This window comes from Indicator indicator, chromosome 20 (assembly GCF_027791375.1).
Source record: "Indicator indicator isolate 239-I01 chromosome 20, UM_Iind_1.1, whole genome shotgun sequence".
Taxonomy (NCBI): Eukaryota; Metazoa; Chordata; class Aves; order Piciformes; family Indicatoridae; genus Indicator; species Indicator indicator.
In genome coordinates this window covers 13,449,046-13,463,770 of record NC_072029.1, presented here as the reverse complement: position 1 = coordinate 13,463,770, position 14,725 = coordinate 13,449,046, and the positions used below count along the sequence as shown (strand labels likewise).

Sequence of the window (14,725 nt, the reverse complement as noted above, 5' to 3'; positions counted from 1 at the left end):
GGGCTACATCTTTTTACTACTGTCAAACACTGCTGTACACACCCTGGAACAGACACTGAAATCACTACTCAGTAATGTAAATTGCTCAGGATACTAAGGTTTTATTTGTTGCCACTCTGATTTAAATTTGATGAGTGAACAAATTCGCAAAAAAAAATGCATGCAAAAAATGAGGTGGAAAACTTGATTTTTCTGATTAGTTTTTTAGTCATCACTTCTAGAATTTGCTGAAAACCAGCAAAACTCAGTGCTATGCTTCACATCTTATGGTAGGGTTTACTTTATTACTGATATAAGTTACAACCACAAACAGTACTTCACTAAATAAACTACAAAGCAATCTGTTCTTGTCAAACTATTTCACAGTCCCATAGTATAATCCACGCAATGACAGAAATGTATTTTTTCGTTTATGTTTTGCACAAGCAAATAAACAATATCCCAAGTGACCTGACAGAAATTTTGTACAAGTATACTGCCACTCTAGCATGAAGTACACAGTAGTAACAGATACCCTAAACTACAGCAAGCAAGTTTACCTGAACTGAAGGAAGTGAGCCTTTCCCCAGTTAGTACCTCAAAATTCTACATGCTAATCCCATGCTATTTATGCAAAACACTGTATAACAAAACATGCAGCCTTTTAAGTCCAGGAAAGGAGCATTCTTTAAAGAAAAATCATACTGATTAAAGAGTAAGGTTTTATTAAGTATGTATCTATACTACTAGAAACGTGGACCTTACATTACATGTTTTGAAACGAGAGAAAGTATAGAAAAGATGGCTTAATGTGTGTTAGTAAAGCAGGGTGCCATACTACCAAGCAAGACATGCTGGAAGTATGCAAGAGATACTCATAACGAAAGGGTATCTGTCAGAATACAACTTACGGGCAGGTTTCTTGCAGAGTCCAAATAGAGAATAAGCAATGCAGAAGACAGCCCATCATTGGCTTGGTCTTTATCAGCTCTAATGCTTGTTAGCACCTAGACCCAAAACATACTGTAAGTCTTTCTGAAAATAAAATAAGATTACTTCTGTCCCATTCCTGAGAAGTATTTTAAAAAAATCTCCTAGAACACAAACATGCATAAATGCATGCTGGGAAGTGTAAGAATAAGTTTTCAAGACTCATATAGGCATTTCAAACTGATTTTTATAGAAATTTCCACCCCATTTCCTGATTATTATTTTTAGATTAGACAGATTATATTACCATATCCAGCTTTATCTTCCAGGTTAACAAAATGTTAGCTGATATTCTCAAATTACAACATTAAGAGAAAAGAAGACACAAAACCATTCTAAAATCCCATGCTGCAAGATTACATTGACAGTTATGACTGGTTTGAAATGTCTAAAGATAAACAGCCTGGAATAAAAGGTTTATCCAAATCCATACAGCTGGAGAATCAAGTACTTTCACACTTAATGAAAAAAAAAAAAAAAAGGCAGCCAAATGAAGACAAACCAAAAAACACCCCCCCTCCTTCACAACATGACAACAAACACTCCACAAACATTAAGATTAGGGTAAAAGTAATGTGTTGCTTTAATACCTTGTCTAGATTTTCAGCAGTTGGCATCAATGTGAGCCATTCCAGTTTCAAATGCAATTTTCCTTTGGACACTTCATCCAAAGTAAACCACTAAAAGTCAAGCAAAGTAACGTGAAATTATCTAACACCCAACAAATACAAGATTGCAACTGGCTCTTCAGAATGTTTAGGAAATGCAAAACTCTACTAGAAATCTCAGAGATAAACTCTGCAGAACCTGAAAATATCTGATTTATTGTTTCAAATACCCTGTTCCACACTAGATTATTACAACACAGAATAACAAAAGGAGCCATGCAAGCATCTGTGCTGTACAGCATAATCATGTTTTAAATATCAAGAGAATTCTTCAAATTCTGTAAAGAAGTTCTGTAAATTCAAACCCTTTATAACCTTACTCTAAAAATCTCCCTTACATATAGGACAAAAATTAGTCTGTTAAGTCCAGTAATATCTAAACCAGGCAATTAACTATTCTCCTGCAAGAAAAAGCTCTCACTAAATATATGTTACTGTTGTTTGCATTTACATACTAGTAATCTTAAAATAAGACAGAATAAAAATCCATTATTCTTCAGAATTCACCATATCAGATATCCACTGTATTGATGACCAGGGAATCTATTTCTATAGCATTAAGGTTATTCATGCATTTCCAGGAACTACCTCCAGGGAAAAAAAAATAAAATAAAATTTTAAAAAATGAGAACAAGTACATATGAGGTTGGCTGGTTTTGTTTGGGTTTTTTTACATCAATACTTACTGACCACTTACCTCATCTAGAAGACGTTCCTTTTCAACTTCAATTAAATCTATCATCAAACTAGAAACAAGAAAAAAATAATCATTTTAGCCAAGCAAAAAAAACCTAACACAGAACTCAAACCCCACCCTGTGCTTGCTGAGTATCCAGGCTTCCACTGAGATCAAAAGAGCAGAATACTATTCTTTTAGCCCCTAAGAGAGGAAGAAGTAGGGAATGAAGTGAATGCAAGGTAACAGAAAATATGCCTATACTAGAGCCCATTTTGCAGCTAGAAGGGCAGCTGGCACAGTATGGCTCACATACATACGACCAAACTCTCAAAACAGTGACCACATCCAAACTGCCCACTGGAAATAGCCCCTGGAGATATACTATGACCAAATTCACGCTTTGGCATTGTCTGGGAGAATGCTAATTTACACAAGCTAAAAATGTACCAGAGAATCTGCTAAAACTTAAATAGGGCAGACAACTGCATGCCAGTGCATGAACATTTGTTGAGGCTTTTATTTCATTAGTACTGATGTACACATTATGCCACTTTCCCCCCCACCACTTCAGTGTAAGATTAGGGAAGTGTAAAGAAAAGAAGCCTTTGTACTACCTACTTCTTTATTTTAATGAGAAGAGAAGTAGGTACTGTTGCTCCTGTTAAGAGAGAAGGAGCTGGAAAGATAAGGGAGTTCTACTCTGTATGGAAAGCAACAATGGGAAGCTCCAAAACTCTGCAAGAAATAAAGGTGACAAATTACTGGAGAAAGAAGCTGACTAAAACCCTGAAATGTTTATGGGTAAACACTAAAGGTAGGCCTATGGACTAAGAGTGAGTAATGCCTGTGAAAGCATTACAACAAAATGTCTTCTTTAATCAAATAGTTAAGATCAGCTCTTAGAGAAAAATAAACTCTGAGATAGCCATTTAAGAACTATGAAGATGAAGAAGATACATAGTTATAAAACTGTATTAACTTTTCCTGAAGAAGTAATTAAGACTTAGTGCTACCTTACAAACATTAAAGCAGGCAGAGTATAAGTCCTTTAAAAACAAACAAAAAAAAACAAACACACCCAAACCCCAAACAAAAACAAACCAACAAAATCCCCCCAAAAACAACCAAAAAACCTCCATATTCCTCCCCCTCAAAATAATGCAAAAAACCCAAAAACCAAAACCCCACCCAGACCCTTTTTTTCCCCCCAGATACTCAAAAAACTTACCTTATTTTTTTTTAAATATGAGTAATCATAGATGTGTATATAGACACACAAGTATATTTTTATATACATGTATTTACATATATGAAGAAATTAGGGAACTACTTACTACTATAATTTTGGAAAGATAATTAACATGTAAGGACAGTAATACAGCAGAACTACAACTGTGATGAAGTTCAAAAAGACAAAAAAATACTTACATCAAAATTTTTAATCTTTTTTTCTGTACCTACAAACATACTGGCTATAATATTTACCTTCCCAGGAAGTCATCTTTATCTGGATCTTCATCAAAGAGCTCAATCTCCAGCTCCTGTCCTGGATGTTCATATACTAAGGCCTGGAAGTACAGGAAGATGGCACTGTCAAAAGTAACTGGCTTTGTTAACTGGCACTGTAACAGTAAAACAGTGAACTGCAGGGTCTTTGTGTACTCAAACATGCCAATAAGCAAATGCCTTAAGAGATGCACTTTAATGAGTGGAGCAAGTATAAGAGCTTTTCAGATGCTATTTGATCATGGTGCTTTTAAGAAACCAGATTACTTTTAAGAATGACTGATGCTTAGTCCAAAGACAAAGTATATAGATCAGTGGAAAACAACTGCTCTGATACAGACGTTTAGAGGGGCACATCAAGGAGGTCCTTGAGGAAGTCCCCAGACTATCTTCTTTAACAAAAGAAACTTTAGAAGACAACTTTACAGAATATACAAGTTGTTTTTATGGGTTATACCTCATAAACTTCATTCCACTTTGGATTGAGATTCTCTTTGATGACCTTGCTTTGGAAAATCTGGTTGCCCACACGGATGATTCCATAAGGATCTGACTTTCCTTTGACAATTCCTTTTAGGTAAGTATCTTTCCCCTCCAGGTCCTGAGCTTCAATAAAGTGTATCCTTAGAACACCCTGAAAATGGAGAAAAGTTTCTGTAGTAATCTGAAAGCTTCCATAGCATCACAATTTATGCAATAAATGTTTTACAGTTTCCATTGTGGTTTTCTTAATGTGAAAATTAGTTTGGAAATGGAAGGATATCAATGATGATCCACCTACACAGCACACTAGCACACAAGAAATTCCTGGAAAGAAAAACTGTCATCAACAATCAGAATCATGCTGGTTGTATCAAGAAATGCCATGCAAGTAACAGCTTTGAAGTGAAGAGTGCTAATAATAAATTTACAATGATAACGTGAAACATATGCTACTTAATTTTTATTTTATACAGTTGAACTATATTTCAGCAAGTAATATGGTTAAGATTCTAGCAAAACAAAAAAATCCTGGCATTACTATGAAACATTAGCTCCACAGAAATTATTTATAAATTAAATCAGTTATTTTAGGTGGCTGGATTCACAATAACTTGTACTACTGCAGTAACTGTGTTTAGAAACTCACATAGTTGTGCCTATCTTTTACTAGTTAATGCTACAGAAAAAAAAAATAAGTGCCAGATTATTAGTATTAACAGAAACATGCTTACCTTTGGCATAGGAAACCTCAACTGAGCAATCTGCACTTCACTAACAAGGGGGACTGTAATTCTATTTGGAAGGACCAGGTAGTTGGATATTATATCCAGTATTATTGTATCTGATAAGCCACTGTTAGAGAAAGTAATACACAGTTACTTCAGGAGAATTAAACATGTTACAGCAATATACTTCTTTTGCTGCTTAACAACCAAATGGATAAAACATTTGCCTTTTTTGGGGGGGAAGCTGAGGACACATCTGGGTCATAAACAAAATTTTTTTTAAATAAAGGATTCCTGCCAGAATTGCCACCAGGTGGAAGCAGCTGACACTGAATAGGAGAAACCACAGAGATGAATATAAAGTTCTTCTTTCCCTGCCACTGCCAAGTTCCCCCCACATTTAAGGCCACCCAGAGTGTAAGGCTATTGCATAAGTCTTCTTGCTTGTAATGCATATAACCAAGCAGATGTTAACTGTTAAATATACTCTTTTATTTCAATGATGACTTAACTGTTTTCTTTGTGTTTCTGTTTTAAATCCTCCCAGCTCAAGAGCACAACTTGTTTAATAAGAATACATTCTTGTGGCCGAATAAAACAGAGGCTAGGAAAGCAAAACAGGTTTCATTCTGGCAAAAAAGGGAGTGGCAGTACAATCACACTGGTAATGAATCATTTAAAAAACCCAACCCCATACCCCTCCACAAACACACAGAAGGTTCCCTAATCTATGGGTTCACCTAGTTTGAGTGTAAATTGACAATAAATCAGTACGTTGGCAGATTAACATCACTGGCTACACACATTGCCTACACTGGCAGAAAGACAGAACTGGAGTGTCACAATCATGATGGAAGACAAGTAACCAGGAAGACTTCAGAGGTATGTAGAGAACGTTCAGAAAGAAAATTATAAAAACACTTGAGATCATCTCAGCTGCAAGTGTACTCTTTGTCTAAAATGAGGCAATGAACCCCATTGTTTTGTTAAATTTTTAAGATTAACATCTCAACCAGTTTTAACATTAAAAGAAAGAAAAAACCCAAACTGAGGTGATGGTAACTACACAAGCAACAATCAGACTTTTCAAAATACAAGTCTGATGTTGAAATTCCACTAGAGAAATCAGGTAAGTGTGTTTCATTCCTGCTTTTGTTAGCGTTCCTACCTGGCAAGAAAAGAAAGCTCTGCCTTTTTGCTCAGTTTCAGGTATGCCTTAAGAATAGGTGATTAATGGAGAAAACTAAGTAACCTATGTTAGAGAGAGCAAACAAGCAGTGCAAGGGGGCCAACGGCAGCAGAAATGGCATGAAAGAAAGGTTATCATGCTCTTCTTCAGTTTAGATAAAATCATACCCATTATAAAATAAGCTATAGGTATAAATAAACCTATCCCAGATTAACAAAAGGTTCAGAGAGTGAGTAGTGTGCAAATGCTGCTACAGCAGATCTCTTTAAATAAGAGAAACATACTGAAGCACAACACAGCCCAGTCCCTGGGAGGATTTGCAATCCTGTGTGCTAGGACCAAACCCCAAATCTAAATCCAAAGGTCAGTCTCACATTTTTATCCAAACTTAAATGCTTGAATTTCATAAAATATCAGAGCATTAATGGAATTTCATGGAATTTTACACAGAGCAACTGAACTCACAGGATGTAGTAGTTATTCTGTCTTTAAAACCAGGGAGCCAAAAAAAGAATACTGAAGATTGTAACTAAGTAATTAATTAAAAGAGAATTCTAAAACAACACAACGTTTTCAAGCTGTTTAAAACTTAGCTAACCAAGTATTAACAAGCTGGGATACTCCCAGATAGAAATTAGTCTTCAGGAACACAGGGCAAAAATTACAATCTTTCTCATTATTTTACTACTTGAACTAAGAGGTCTGATACATAGAAAACAGAGACAAATCAGTGAGCAAGCAATAGAGGAAGACATGTAATCTAAACCCTTATGTTAATGTATCATTGATAAATGGCTTCTTAGGATCGTAAAACTCTTGAAGTCATTGATTCTATTACAATTGATTTTTCAGTTCACAGAAGTGAGAGAAGTGTGAAATGCCTCATACAGATTATTAACAGTGTTTTCAAAAGCTCAATTTCATTGCAACAAAATAATTGAGAGGTGTTTACTCTTTTTTATTCCTCTCTGTTTAGCTCTATTTAATTTTTAGTGACAGAATAAGCAGCTATATATATTTCCTGCATTGTCTTTATGCATACTGTGAAGCTAGCACATCTCTTACTGCATGGAGTATTTTTACTATATCTCAAGCAACCATAACAGAACTCATCTTCCCATCATCCACATCCCCTCCTGACAGCACTGGAGTATTCTTACAGCCTGGCCCCACTCCTCTGTAAGTTATATTAATGATGGAATTTGACGTACTTTTGTGTCTGTCTCCTTGTAGAGTCATATATGAAGAGCTATGAAAGTTGTTAACAGCTGACAGGGAAAATTCCAGCAGCAAATGCAGAAATTCATTTAGTAGAAGACATTTGCAGAATATGAATAAGTAAAGTGTGTAGCTACCAGCCACAGGATGAAAACAGTACCTGTGATGGCAGCAATCTCTTGTTCATCATTGTTTATAACAACTTCAATAAGTCAAGCTGTCATATCAATACATACAAGCTATCTATACAGATAAAAAAACCCAAACAAATACAGCACTGAAAAAATCTCTTGGCAAGGCAGAGTATGAGTCATCCAGCTACAGTTACTATAGAAACTGTATCAAATCTAAATGGCACTACTTCATGCATGTGGCCAAGTGTGGTTGCTCTGGAAACCATACACTTGACATGCTTAGTAAGGTTTGTTTACATCTGAGGCTTTGTATTTGCGGTCAGGCAAATATGTAACATGGTATGAATCTCAGGAGCCTAGTCAGCTTAAGTACTACATGTAAATTTATTAGTGTTGTGTCAGAAGAGCAAATTATTACTCAGAAGCTGTATTTTGGATGCCATTTCCTCACTCAAAGAAAATCTCTATCCTCAGAGTCAGGCTTGAAACATAAGCAATTATTGCAGCCATTAACCTACTTCAGTCAAGTTCTAATTTCAAGCAGTTCAACTGGGATTCCATGCAATGGCTTCACATGCCCAAGTAAAACAAAAACTCTTTCACTCATGCAATTAAGTGCTAAAGGATTCATTTAATACCTAATTTCAAACTCCTGTCTTTAAAAACAATAACAAATAATCTTGGAGTCAGTCAATGCCTGAGGGTATTGCATCCAATAGAAGGACTAGTCATAAAGTCCAAGTGTGTATCAGATTCACCACTAATCCTTTAGCCATTGTCTCAATATTAATAAGCCCCATGGTGACTTGATAATTATGAATATATTCATAAATTCAACCTTATCAGGATTGCAATATCTGAAAGCAGTTTGGTTTTCACCTCCCTTTTTGCTTTCTAATTTGGGGGTTTATCATGGATCATTTTGGAAAGCTCTGAATATGCCAAGCCTTTTTTCAAGCTATATACGGTCAATAATTTTGTTACTCCATTTTACCTTCACATAATAAACTGAAAGGTTTAAAAATAAGTACTTGAAGAGATTGGAAGGTTTATTTAATTGGATTACTGTCTTAAGGCATTTCCAACTACCTTTACACAAGCAACTAGGGATGTATCAGCATCCAAAGCCAAGAGCCAAGATGTTGTGAACCCAGTGGCATGAAAAATAAGGCTCTTAATCACAAGATTCTGGAAATCTGGAAAGGCTAAGAAAACTAGAAAAAACAGATTAAAAATTATCTTTTCAAAATGTTTTTAGCAAGATGTACTAGATATACTTTTGATGTATTTTCACTTGTAGTGAAATCACTACCTCCTGTATACAGAGCAATTTCATATAATTCTAAATTATATGATAACTTCTCAAACATTTAACCTAATATTATTTAGCTAACAGTCTTCTGACTTTCTGGTGGAGAAATACCAAACACTGCTTTACATGTACTCACTTCAGTCCTGGAACATCCAGAAGATTGGTCAGTCCAGTCCAATTAATTTCCAAAAGCTGTGAATTACAGTGAAAAGAGAAAGAGGGGGAAAAGAGAATAATAAAAAGGAAAAGAGGGGGGGGGGAGAAAAAAAAAGACAAAAGAAGAAGTTAAAAAGCAACTTAGAATTGACATGACTGCATGACTGAAGTTGGAGCTAAGGAATTCATATATACACACACATACATATAACTATGGCTAAGCACTTTACAGGATTATTAGAAAAGCTTGGCAAATAAATCTTAAGCCATTAAATATTTTGGAAGGAATACAATTCTTCAAACTCCTGGCACAAATCAAGCTGTCACTATTTGGGCTTTGAAGGTAAATTGTCCTTGCAGACAAGATCTGCTGCATTTGCCCACTAGAGTACTTCCTTTCTAGATCTACCAGAAGAGCCCAGCAGGAAGGAAGGACTCTGCTACCACTGCAGGAACACACACTGCCCACATTCCTCTCACTGAGGTTGTCTTAACTCTGCGCTTTCGTCTTCTGAACATAATCAGACTTTACTGTAAGATACACCTCTTGCAATGTGCAAAACGTTTTCTAAAAAGCAACATTGAGTTCAAGCAAAGAAAGCACATACCTGCAGTAGTAGGGAAATAGCACTGAGAGCAGACAAACTCACAGTAGAGACAGACGACAGTATTGCTTGACAAGCAGGAGAATCATGGAACCGTTTTGGCTGGAAAAGACCTCTAAGATCATTGAGTCCAACTGCTGACCTGACAGCTCCATAACCATTAAACCCTATGCTAAAGTGCAATGTCTATATGGTTTTTTAACACCTCCAGGGAGAGTGACTCCCATCACCTTCCTGGACAGCCTATTCCTCCTGCCTAGTGGGAGGTCTTCCAGCCAAATAATGGATTTTCATTCTAAATTTTGGGTATTACCATGCTATTATGTGCTGGAGAAGATGCCAACCTCCTAACTTGTGGTTCTAACAGTAAATAAAAGCAATACTACCACCCTAACAAACTGAAGAGCCCTATGGACAGAAAAGGAGTAAGCAAAAGACATTTTATGAAGCACTGAATTAAAAAAAAAAAAAAAAATCCATGCTCATTTGGCCTATAGATCTCCAGAATAGCTTATCAATATTGTTTCCATTGTCGCTGCTCTGAGCAATGCATAATTCTTAGTTTAGCTAAATTCAGGGAATGCCAGCTGGTTCTCTGCAGCAGAACTAGCAGGGCACTGGAAAGACTGCGTTCAGGATTTGTCACCAAGTGAAACTGGCAGGAGGCAGAAATGATGTGAGGTCTTTCCACAACACATTGCAACTGAGAGGTGATATGCCTTGCAGAGATTTACCAGCTAGCTCCCTGTCCTAGAGCAGGATTTCAGGCACCACTTACATTTTCCAATGAAGCAGTATGTGCATCACGTTACTCAAAGCTCTTTCAATTCTTCCTCTGATCAGAGCAGACAAAACAAATTACGTTTTCTCCACAAAACCCAAGAACTTTGTGTATTCTCAAGGCTCTGTACTGAGAGCTAATGCCACATACGTGTTTGAAAGAGTTTTAACAACGTATATGCCAGCAGCCTCTAAGAAAAGGTAGGCTAAAAACTGATGAGCATTTTTACATATTTGGTGTTCTCTATACCCTAGATGTCTTCACAAAGAGAAAAGCATGCGCTGGAATGTAGAATATACAGGGCCATAACTGAAGTTCACAGCAGCACAAAAGGCTGCCTCTAAACACTGCCAACTGTGTGGCTTGATTTGGCTGCCATAAGCAGTACATTCTCAGAACAGAAGCCACAAAGTATTTTAAAATGCTGATGAATAACTTCCTGTTAATCAAGTTATGGAAGTATAAGATTTCTGAAGGATAAATTTAAGCTCAGTGATACAAGTTCATAGGATAAATTGTGTTTCTTCTCAGAAATTTATTCTAAGGAGACTATCATGCCCTTTTCTGTTACTTGTAAATAGTCATGCAGAACACAGTAGAATTTGTCTGTTAGCAGAGTGCAGACCATTACCACTACAATGCTGAAGTGTTAACATTACTGGAATAATTTAATAATTTAACTACCACTTTACCATTTTTTCCAATCATTTCACTTGGACTCATTCTTGGTGCAAGCACTCTTTTTGAGTCTGATTTTCATCAGTACTGATAATTCTGAAAGGCGCATCCAGCACTGACTTTTCCAAAGGCAGTCATTATTAAATGAAACTAAATTACTTTGAATAAATCAAAGCTATAGGGCAGAACCTAACTGTAAAGTGAATAGAGGAATAGCAGTGCTCAATTCAGCAAGTGGAAGGCAAAACTAAACATAAAGATGAAAGCTTTGGAAGAATTGCCCTCTTTTCTTGGAAGGCATCCTGTTTTCCAGCTCTTGGGGTTTTTTGAACAATAGTATTGGTATTTTCATGTGTCTGTTATGTTGTGGGCTTTTTTAGGAGGAGAAAAGGGTTGGGTTAGGACATGGCTTCAACATGAAGTATGCCACTAAACAAGTTACCAGTCTGCAGTAAAAGCTGTAAGCCATATACAGTTCTACGACCAAACCAAAAATCAAACATTATTAGCAATGTGCTATTTTGCTTTACAAGAGAAGCAAAATATATTAAACACACATAAGTAATGCAAAACACCCTTACAAATCTTGACTATTTACAGCACTAACTCAGAGCCTTTTAAGACTACTTCAAAACATCAGAATGCACACTTTTCTCTCTCTTGAAATCTCTTACATACTTAGACATATTTTATAAGCTGATGAAACTTCCACTGTTTTTTTCCTTCACAATATTAAAAATGAAAGGCAGTATTTGAAAGTTTGATATGAAGTAAGAACTCTTGCAGCATCCAAAACTTCATGTACTACTCAAATCCAAGACTGGCAAATTCATTAAACAAGTATGTTTGGAACTAGTAATTTAGGCAAGGTTGCCTTATATAGTCATTAAGGGCAGCAAACAGATGATACAGAGCAAGAGGAATTGTTGCCAGTTACTTTAGACTGGAAAATATGAGAACAAAATCTAATGCTAGCTGCCAAGAAATTCCTCTTCTCTTCTAACAAAAATACTGAAGAAAAGCTTTCCTTGGCTGCAGCCATTGCTCTCTAGTAAGAGGACAGAATTTGGTTATTTTATAATAGGAATTCATTTGCTTATTTCTACATAAGTTAGAAAAATAACCACCAGGAAGACACACTGCAATGGGGAGAGAAGTCTGCTTAGAAAAAAACTAAACATCCGCAAGTAACTATAAAAATTCTGGAATAACTCGATTCAAAGACAATTTTTGAACATTTTGCTAAGAAGCAAAACAATATCAGAGAGTGTACTAACAATTACAGTGTGCAGACTGCCATAAGGAAGTATTCAACCCTTGCCATAGCCCTGCTTAGTTTGTTAGTATTAACGTGAACATTAACAAATGCCCTTCTTTCCTACTGCTCAGCCAGAGGATAAGGATCAGACAAAACTTCGGCAGATACAATTGTAGCAGTCAGGGTCACCATTTATAACCGTATCAGTCGTGTTCTTCTCATAGGCTGCCTGTTATGGTGTTTCCAGGTGAGGACAAGATGAGAAGACTCTTATTGTGAAAGGCAAAAGCAATTATTGCCTATGTAACTAAGCAAAGCACTAAGCACAAGCAAAAGCAAAGCAAGAGCTTAAGCATAAGCCAAACCAAAGCCTACTACTCTGTTACACAGTCAACTTACATCCTTTCCTAATACAGAGCTGCCACATCCCAACTGGCTATCCTTTCACTGACATACAAGAGGTTAATACTGACAAACAAGCTTCTCAACATATCCAGTCAACTTCTGCCTAGTCTTTCTCTTCAGTTACAAGGTGTTTACATTCTTTCCAACTCAAAGACAATACATAGCCTTCTCAAAAGTTGTTCAAAGGTTTGCTATCTTCCTACAGGCAGACATCTCCTAATGTTTAGGCTCAGTTCAAAGAAACATGTGCAAATCCAAATCTGGTTCATTCCAATGTACTTTCCAACCCCTTCCAAATAAGAGAAAAGATTTTATGAGCTTTGCATGAACTATTTATCTTTTAAAGAAAGCTCACTAAATTATCTGTAACGCATTTCCAAATTCTTGCATTTTTAACTCCGATTTAAACCTATTTTTTCAACACTCAAAATATCATATTTGCTCAAAAGGATTGTATTACAAAAATGTGACTTCACTGAAGATAACAATAAACTTTCTAAAGCTGTTAAAGAATCCCCTCGCACCCCACCCCCCAAACCTTGAAAACTAGATCAACTGCAGAAAGTTGCCAGTTCCTGAGGAAACTAAGATGATTAATCTGAAACTGTTTGAGAAGCGCCTAAACCCTTATACTTGTAATTTATGATCTAGAGGAGTCTGAAACTGTTAAATCTTGACATCACAAGATTTACTGGTTAACTAGAACATATCCAGGAAATAAAAGCTTACAATGGAAAATATACTTCCAAGTAAGAGATGGAAGTAATTAATTTCTTTAAAGAAAAGTCTGTGTAGCATTAGAATTTCCATGTTCACATCTTCCATTGAAAGCAGTATCCAACTTCAAATCACTGAAACTGCCTTTGCTACACGTATACACAACAAAGAACTTTCCAGCAGCAAGTGTGCAATATGTATGATGATCTCCTTCATAATTTTCTACAATAAGATTGTTGTATGAACTTTGCAACATCTGTGAACAATTCTTGATGCATGTGTAGATTGAAAAAAAAAAAATTCTGGACACCTAGACTAGAATTGCTGTCATATTTTGTAATATGTAATTCAATTAAGACTATAGAGTATCTATTACTCATTTTCAGACACTGAAAATTACATTTGCTATCTATGCTCTGTTATTCTACCAATGGTGCACTAAGTTACCAACAGCCACTCTTTCCTGCAAGATTCAGACCGCAGGTTTTGAAGTGAAAGCATCACTCCATTGTGCAATAATCCACTATCTATAGTGTCTTACCACAGCACAACCTTCAATGAAATACAGTGATTTCTTTTTTTAAAGCTTATTTTGAATTCCAGTATGTCTCAGACTGTGCTCCAATCATTCTCATACTTGGGTCCCTGGTAAATGTAATGGAAATTGCCCACTTGATAACTTCCATCATCATAGTGGGTAACGTCCATAATAGTGGGTAGTTTGTGGTACATCAGCATAGCCCTCAAAACAACCTTGCAGGTATCTTGTGAAATTTTAACTTAGACCATGCTCACTTGCAGCCTGTCAAGAGAAACAGCCACAAAAGCTTTTTTCAAGCAACATAGACAGTATCTAATGATATCTAAGTACCTAATTACTTCTACTTGTAAGAAAAATATTGTCAGTTTTGACAAAACACATTTCATAATTCCAAAGTAATTATTATTCCTCTTGTTTTCTAGTATTCATAACCTTTTCCACTCTTTTATCTGTCAGAGTAGTGATTTCCCACGTTCTTTCCTTTTACTCCTTAGTTCTTGCTCCATCATTTTCTGACCACTGTCATCAGCATTTTAAAAATAGTAGAAAGAGAGATAAAAGTACTTACAGGTTTCCTAAGGAAAAAAAGGGATAGTGCTCCAATAAGGGGCATGTCTCCAATTAGTGGTTCCAGGATAACCCTCATAGTGCCATGGATCTGTAGAAGGGGAGCGAGGAAAAAAAGGAAATGAAATTGTCTT

General features: G+C 36.1%; 1 protein-coding gene across 1 annotated transcript in view; it reads right to left on the bottom strand.

The window, feature by feature from the left end:
* ESYT2 (extended synaptotagmin 2) overlaps positions 1-14,725 on the bottom strand; it is a 63,349-nt gene that overhangs the window by 14,465 nt on the left and 34,159 nt on the right. Inside the window, exons 6-13 of the mRNA XM_054390031.1 lie at positions 14,593-14,682; positions 9,020-9,075; positions 5,037-5,157; positions 4,280-4,456; positions 3,802-3,884; positions 2,335-2,383; positions 1,560-1,649; positions 891-986 (exon numbers count right to left, since the gene is read on the bottom strand). Coding sequence (XP_054246006.1) covers positions 891-986; positions 1,560-1,649; positions 2,335-2,383; positions 3,802-3,884; positions 4,280-4,456; positions 5,037-5,157; positions 9,020-9,075; positions 14,593-14,682 — 762 coding nt within the window. The remainder of the gene's footprint in view (positions 1-890; positions 987-1,559; positions 1,650-2,334; positions 2,384-3,801; positions 3,885-4,279; positions 4,457-5,036; positions 5,158-9,019; positions 9,076-14,592; positions 14,683-14,725) is intronic.